Source organism: Daldinia vernicosa (assembly GCF_022497035.1).
Source record: "Daldinia vernicosa strain CBS 139.73 unplaced genomic scaffold F5Y00scaffold_2, whole genome shotgun sequence".
Taxonomy (NCBI): domain Eukaryota; kingdom Fungi; phylum Ascomycota; class Sordariomycetes; order Xylariales; family Hypoxylaceae; genus Daldinia; species Daldinia vernicosa.
In genome coordinates, this window is record NW_025953918.1 from 959720 (window position 1) to 967942 (window position 8223).

The 8223-nt window shown below is 46.8% G+C and overlaps 1 protein-coding gene across 1 annotated transcript; it reads right to left on the bottom strand.

The window, feature by feature from the left end:
* Window positions 1–4606: 4606 nt before the first annotated feature.
* F5Y00DRAFT_224061 (uncharacterized protein) lies at window positions 4607–5651 on the bottom strand (the record flags this gene model as incomplete). The annotated part of the gene is made up of 1 exon (XM_048005948.1): window positions 4607–5651. A coding segment is annotated over exon 1 (259 nt), but the record flags the coding sequence as incomplete, so codon positions are not given.
* Window positions 5652–8223: the final 2572 nt, after the last annotated feature.

Consider the following 8223-nt stretch of genomic DNA (forward strand, 5'->3'; position numbering starts at 1 on the left):
CTTGCCGATTCCGTCCCCGCTGTGCCCGCTGTTCGTCGGCCTTACAAAGCATCCCTAACCGAATGAGTCTTGTAGCAGGTAGCTAGCTTGCTTTTCGGGGCAGGTGAGGCGAGGATTGTATAGACGATCACAACAATGCGTATACCTACCTATCGCCAATACTTACACCCAAAAATAGCCGACGCACGCCGTAGGGCAGAGGGATCCGGTGGGGATAGCTACCTAGGTTAGGATCATCGATGATTGAAGCGGGGATCAGAGCCGCCTCGAATCATTAGTAAACACATTAGTAAACACGAACTGACATACGCACAGAGTGGCTATAGGTACCTCGTCGTCGTAGACGGTGAGAGCGAGAGCAAGGTCAGACGGAACATGCCACGGAACATGCCTTGGAGGACTCTGCGGATTCACATATCCTCGTCGGCTTAGGCACGCATCTAGCATCTCCAACGAGGCTTCCTGTTGGCCATTTTCGCCCCGTCCGTAGGAGTGCTATACGTGATCCCTTTCGCGATACCGTTGGCGCCATGGTACGGCACTTGATCCCCGCCGGCAGTAGAAGCCCGTCCCTGACATGAAACATCGTGTTAGATAGACGCCTCTAGGCAAAAGCGAGAGGGGTCTACGTCTGGTGTCGACCTAAACACCAACTGACCCATATCGAATACATCGCTTATATCACCCTTTCATAAGGTTTGCGACGCAGAACGGTGGAATGAGGCCGGCGATGTACAAGGAATATGGGGGATTGGATCCCGGTTCAAAGGCCGAGACTCTGTAAGATTCGTAGCGCAGAGGCACAGCAACGAGTTGTTGGCACCGCTGAGACACTTGTGGATTAGCTAATTCCACTGTCATGTATGTTTTGCGAATATGTCTTCTTCTCTTAGTCATGGATTAGCTGCTTGGGGAGTATAATATGGCCGAGGTGATGTAAGCATAAGCCTAACATACATAGGCTATAGATGCTTCCGGGGTTCTTTTCGAAGATCGGGTTTAAACCAACTTTATCGGTTCCGGACCGACGTATTAGTTATGGTTATTCGGCCTTACTCCGTCGCCGGAGATTTTAAGGAGGTAGGTATAAACGGTACCCGCCACGACTTACCGCCCCGGATAGGACTTTCTCGCCGGTAACATCGTGTTACCGATTATGCAGCATTTTCCTGCATCTATCATATGATTTGTATGTAACTAGGACGATCACATCGAAAATTCTGCACCGTCGTGGAACACGATAGGTAGCCTACTAAGGCTTAGGTAATTCCGAAATAAAAAGCAAAAAGGCTACATCTGCAGTCAGCAAAACGTGCATGCATACATATATGATCACAAGACAATAACAACGCACTCTCGGGCTCTCTCAGGCTCTCAGCCGAACGATCGACGGCGGGTCGAGGCCCGTAGTCAGCTTCGTTCTTGCACGCCGCCGTCGTGTAGCGTCGTACATTCGTTCCAATGACATGGAGCTGTGAAGGTCCTACATATATTACCTGTAGACGTCGTGGCAGTCGTGACAGCTGTAACTATGATAGGTCCGGCGACACGAGAAGGCGACCTCCGCGAGTGGGACTCGGACGGCTAGATCCCAGGGCAGCGGAATGGACTATTGCATTGCTCTTGTTATGGGATCGACCATGATGTACGGGCCATTATACTACAAAATTGTATTCCGCGTATTTTATTGTACGCCAGTAATTACACTAAAGAATAGACTAGTATGTATGTGTTCTATGGCACCTCAATATTAAAGCATGTAAATCAATCTTGGAAATCGAAATCCTATTGGAGTATCCCTTGCTTTCATATCCACCCTGAGAGCCATACCGCGGGGCCAAATGTACTGAACGTGCCAATGTGCTCTCGAGATTACGTAGCCATGTGGAATAGTGTAAAAAATCAAGTCTCCACACGATTCATGAGGAGTTACCGGAGTCAGAGTGAACATGTACGAATCGAGCTGAACGAACGTAGGTATGTACATAATGTGAGTCTATGCGCCTGTACGCGGAAATGGATCGTAAACCGGAACTGAGTGTCGATACCACCGGCGGACGATTCACTATATCGGGGCTAGTCGAGTGGGTTTTTGGCCAGAGCGTCCAAAGCGCCGCCCTGGTTCACGACCTGGACCCTTGGAGTAGGTAAAGAATCTCTCTTGCCTACCGCAGTATGTACATATACCTCAGACCCTTAAACCTCGGACCGCAAACCACAGAGACCATAGTCGCATCGCGAAGCGATCGAACCTCGACACGATGAAACTCCTATCTCCTAAAAGTGTGGGCTAGAAACGAGTATTCGCTCCACTTGTATCGGCGACTTGTATCGGCGAATGAAGACTTCAAGATCTGGATGGAGCTTGCACTTTTAGGAGATAACGCGAGCGCGCCCCGTTTATTGTTTCGGGTATTCTACCATGTATTATATCGTAATGTAGGAGTGTAAGTATATATGACCTCAGTGTATACATATACATATATACGTACATACAGAGACTCCTCTCTCGCATTCGGTGGGACGCCTAGAAACTCGTTTGCTAGTCTACATAGTGTGTAGACATGGGCTTGCTATGTATTGTAGGTCTACATGTGGAGCACGGTAGTGAATGACATATGCACCTAGTTTGTTTATGGAAGACATCTTCCAACATGGTTCCAACATGGTGACGCCTTGCATACGACGATCCATAATGAGCTAGATAAAAGCCGGGCGTCCGTAGTATAAGGCCTAGCGTCGAAGCGACAGATCTTGCAGCTGAACAACGCAGTCAGCAAAACCGTTCACACTCATCCCTTGGTTACTATGAGTAAATAGCCGCTTCCCTTACCCACAGCAGCCGAGGTGGCAGATAGATAGATTGGTAGATTAGAAGTTCGTGATGAAGTGTGCGCATGCTGCTATAAGCAATCGGTCCCTTCGATAGGCTAACCGGCTGACTGGCTGACCGTCACGGCTTCACTTGGAAGAGTAAGGCCGGTAACCGTACCTAATGTATGTATGCAGGGAGGATAACATGGGAAGCTCATGCGGGTGGGGATATGTAGATGATGGAACTTGAACGGGGTTAGGATCTATCCAGGCAACGTTTCTACCTAGGTAGTTTCCATGGTTGTCATATACCGACGCCTTGGTCAGCCTTACGAGAGGGAGGTTTCTTCAATATCTTCCGGCGAAAAAAAGAATACATGGATAATCCCAATCCCGTTTCCATTTTCCCGGCTGGAGGGGCACCTTGACAAATTCATGTTGGGACCGAGTTCTCGGAACGGGAAACAAACCCGTCTAAATTACTCACGAGATATTGGTTCATTAGAGGGAATTGAAAAAACCCTCATTTTCCAGCTAAAGTGGGTTAATAATGTTGAGCTGTAAAATTTCGTCCCAAAATCTCCCTACGAGAAATAGTTTGATGATTGGCCACGTGGTAAATGTTTGACCCCGTCACAAGCAAGGTCAGGGCAAGTATCAAAGACGATCTGCATCGCACGCAGAGCCTAGAAAATTAATTAAGGGACAGTAAGTCGGCAAGCAAAGTATGTCATCGTGCATCCGTGAGTCGTTTGCAAGAGTAGAGATGGTGTACGCAGTCCGTCCTCGGTTGTATACGTATCTTTTTATACATAGTAAGAGAATCGATCAATATTCTGGAAAATCGGCCCAAGTTTTCTCCCGAGCTTCCTGGTTAGGAAGGTTAGGAGAGAAGTGGCCCGCGGGAACGGAAGACTCGGTAGCCTATGTCACACAAGGGACCAGGTGTTAGGTTAGGGTGTTATGTATGTAGGGTGCGTTGTCATCGCATACATAGCATAGATAGTATTAGGTATTAGTATACATATTTGGGAGTTGGTTTGTTAATCCAAGCCAAGACTTGGTCCGCGGGGCAGCTAACCACATACATGGTAAAGAAGCGCCGTATCACGATACATAGGTATAGGTAAAGTTCCTGCAAAGTCTTAAGCGACGGTCCAAACTCACTCTGAAACGTTTCGATATTAAGAATCACCACATTCATCTTCATCCTCCGCGGCGTTGACGAAGCGTTGGCTTGGGTCTTCTCTGTTGGCCTATGTTCGTTCTTAGTGCTACGTTATATGTTACCGGCAGTGTGTGATAGGAGTAGGTAGAAAAGCTTGGGGTAAAAAAAGAACGTGTTGCTGAAGAAGTAGTATTATATTCCCGGATGTGTGATGCCAAGTGATGTGCTCTCCAATTAGTCGAGTGGCATAGTAACAACGCGCGACGACCCCAGGGGACTTGTTCGATAAGGTTTCTTTGCATATGAAAAAAGGGGTCTAATGAATACATATTCGACACATTCGACATGTTAGACGCACAATAACGTGCCATCCGCAGCTGGAAGCAATTTACTCCGGCTGATCAATTATAGTATCCGGCGAATGGGCCGTCACTGCGGGGACGCGTGGGCGATGCTACTGGACATCTAAAACCTATCCATTTACGTCCGGAGGTCGATACAAGGGCATAGGGCATAGAGCACCGGGCGCCGGGCTTCCTGAACAGTTAGCTCAACTTACTACCCTATCTACCCTATCGAAACTGGTATTGTACATAAGGTGATAAATAGGTGGCTGTTGGTGGGGTCACGTATACCGTCTTGACACGAGTCGTCCAGCCATCGACGTCAGTACCGTTGGTAGCGGCTGAGCTATTACACCCGTTTCATTCTACATGCCGTCAAAGCAGCTGAGAACTGATACGTCTTAAAAAAAATAAATAAATATAAAAGCGTCAAATTCTGATAAATACGATAACGTTTGATTTGCGACGTCGATAGGGTTTTCGATATAAGATTGTGATTTATTTACCTATTTCGATCTTTACCAATGATGATTGAGCCGGGGTAGAAGCGAAGAAAGACGGTACCATTCGGTCGACATACATTTGTGAATCTCCGCGGATAAGATATCCCACGCGCACGCAGGCTTGCTGCAAGGGGCCATTAAGATGCATACTAGAAGGAAAGGAGAAGGAAAACTTTTATTTTGTTTTATTTGCTTCTTCTCGGTGTTACGTATATGGATCACCTCCATGCACGAGCAAGCAGACTACCTAAATAACCTACCAGTTCCGATACCATCTGTATCCTAACGTCACTCGATAAGACAAATACCCGTAGACATGGGAGGGGGTGTGAGAAATGGGGAACAGGCAAAAAAAAAAAAAAAAAAAACCACTCTCACGGCTTAAAAGGGCTGACGTTCCTGTTTACCGGAAAGGGGAAGGATATAGTAAGTAGTAAGTACTGGAGATGGTTGGCAACATCAGTAATGACAAATGAGACTCGTATGTTGTCTCGGTGCATCGAAGGCCTGTCGGTACTTGAGCCCGAAATCCAATGGATCGCCAGGCTGTTGTCGTCGCCATTGTTGTCCATCTAGAAGAAGAAAGGATATGACCGCTACTAAGGGACAACGAGTAACAAGTAGCAAGTAGGAAGGAAGTAGGACGAAAATGTCTGGACGAAAAGTGCATGGCATATGCAGTAGCGACGAATATCGTTGGTCTCTCGTCTGGACACAGCCACACAGGCCTGCATATCACGCGGTAGGGAACTCGGCAATAAAATAGACCGGGACGTGCATATGGTCAGCAATGGGAACGAAGCGTGTTGTTGAGGTAAGAGGGGTTACCCAACTACATAAACAAAAGGGAAACAAAAAAAATAGCCCCTCTTGTCGACGACATATCCGCATACAGCCGGATTGCAGGAAACTAGCGATCAGGCCACAGCCTTGTTCGCCTCGTCATGGGTAAGGTACTGTAGCTGAGCTGAGCTCTCCCACGTAGCAACGTATATTCTACGTAATCCGTACATTTGCTATCATTTACTACACAGGTAAGTTGTTCGGCCCCCAAACCTGGCGTCGCCCGACAGCCCGAGTCCGGAGGCGGGACGAGATTTCAAGCTCAATATGGATGCAGCCTTGTAAGGTTACTTGCAGCCAGAGCTGCATGACATGCACGCCAAGCTTATATACACCTCACATACATACATACATCATACATGTACGTAGGAAGCGTACCTAATGTACTACCTAATGGGCCATGTATGTACAAAATACCTACTTATATACTCACTTAACCTACATAGACACATCACATATGCAGGTGTGCTTTTTCAGTTAGAGTCTGTTGCGCATCTAACTTGGTTACAGTTATGTCGCATACACTACCTTAGGTATGTATGTATGTATGTGTATAGTGTAGTGTATATGAGGTATGTATGCACGTATGTATAAGAAGAAAATAAAAGGAGAGGGGTTGGGCAGGGGAAATTGTACCCGAACAAGAGAACCATTTTGTGTACCTCGAGCTGCTGAGCTACCTATATGCACCCATACGCAGTACGTCAAATACTTGCGTTATCGTTGGTCGTCCGAGGGCGTCGCCGTAATACAGAATATCGTGCCATTAAATTGAATCCGGAAAACAAAATCGTAGCTAGCTCCGTTTGGCGATGGTTTCTTCAGCTGAAGAATTAAATTTCTTATTAGTATCGTATCACCAAGACTCTTCTAGCTACATAGGCAGCTAGGGTCTGTTAGGGCTGTTAGGCGTTGGAGAGAGCTAGGTAGGTCGCAACTCCGGAACGCGTGATAGTGTTAAGTTGACGATTTGGCGCCGCCGGAGATGCAGACATGTCAAACCCTAAGTCTAAGTAAAATAGTCTAGACCTTAATTGCTCACCGTGGCGTGCTAGTGGGGTTTGCCTGTCTAGCCTTAAGACTTTCGAGTCAATTCTTACATAAGTGTTTCGGTCTACTTAGCTTGGGGCTGCTTGGCCGAACTCTTGGTATAGCCCCCAGGCCCCCCGTAACTGGCGGACAAAATTCCGCCAGGGTACCTAATTTATATGCTAAACTAGTGATTAATGATACTATCGAGTCCCCATCGCCTATGCAAAAGCGGACTCAATATCCGCAAATATAATGATAGCCCTGGCTATCTACTATTCGGACCAGATCCATAGCAGCTTGCGTACTTATCCAGGTAGCTATCCAGGTAGCTATATAATGTTGTTATATACGTAGGCATCGCATCGGCCATAGCACTATCTTCAAGATCTTGAGACATGCGACAAGAACTTATTTCTTGACCGAACGGAACTGACGTAAATCAGGGGTAAGATCTTGCCATATACTATATCAAAGTAACGTTGCTTAAGTGGATTGGAACTTTTAAGATTATACATAGCAAAGTTTGGCTTGGCATGGGTTTCGTTAGTTTAAAGCTATGACGATGAGTAAGAAATTCTCATTACGTTAACAACTAACAGTACGGAGGTTTATAACATCTTGTACATGCGTAGACACATACACTATAGCATGCTTGTTCTCATCTTCGTTATGCACCTAAGACAAGCGAGCATAACTATGTATAATGCATAAAGCATCGGGGGTTAGAGCATTTCCGATATTTTGGTTCGGATTTTAACCTGTCAGTCTAGTACATGTGGCTATGATGTATGTATTAAATCCCGCGAACGGGACCCGGCCACGCGGAGAGCATGGACCGGCGGCATAGTTAAGACCGGAGGTAATCTCCTTTAAGGTGTGGATTGCCGTGTTAGTCTACATACACTAGCTGCTCCTCCTTTGCAATGCCTCAATGCCTCCAGACCTTACCCTAGCTCTAATACACTAAATAAATGTTATAGTAAAAACAAATTAAACTAGCATATCTGGGGGAGAAACATTCCGAAACGCCGTAGGTAATAATAACAAGCCAATTAAATATGTTTTAAATAATGGGGGAAGATGTTGACATCGAAGGTCTGATCTACTACATAGTATGTAAGGTCATCTAAGAGGTATCCGCTTCTCATTTATCGCTAAAGATATGATGCTGTTGACCTAGGTAAGGGTCTCTCGGTTGGAATAGCACAAGGGGGCGGAAGCTACCGGGCGACCGGAGGACCACCCAAACCCAGGCAACCGTGCTCGGCCAGTCTCTTAGATCTTGCATTACCAAAGTGGCAACGAGATCTTCGGCATTTTTGACGTCTTAGCGCCTTTATTGCAGCCATTCGGCCCTACGTAAGAGCGCTCACGAATCATGTTTCAGTCTCGAACGACAAGTGCCGTTCGGGGCGAATAAAAGTCGCTGCACTGTGACAATGTGCCTGCGTCCGTCGTGCGCGGCTCGCCTGTCGTCTGCCGACGTGGTACGCGCAACCTTGCAGAGTTAGATCCCTAT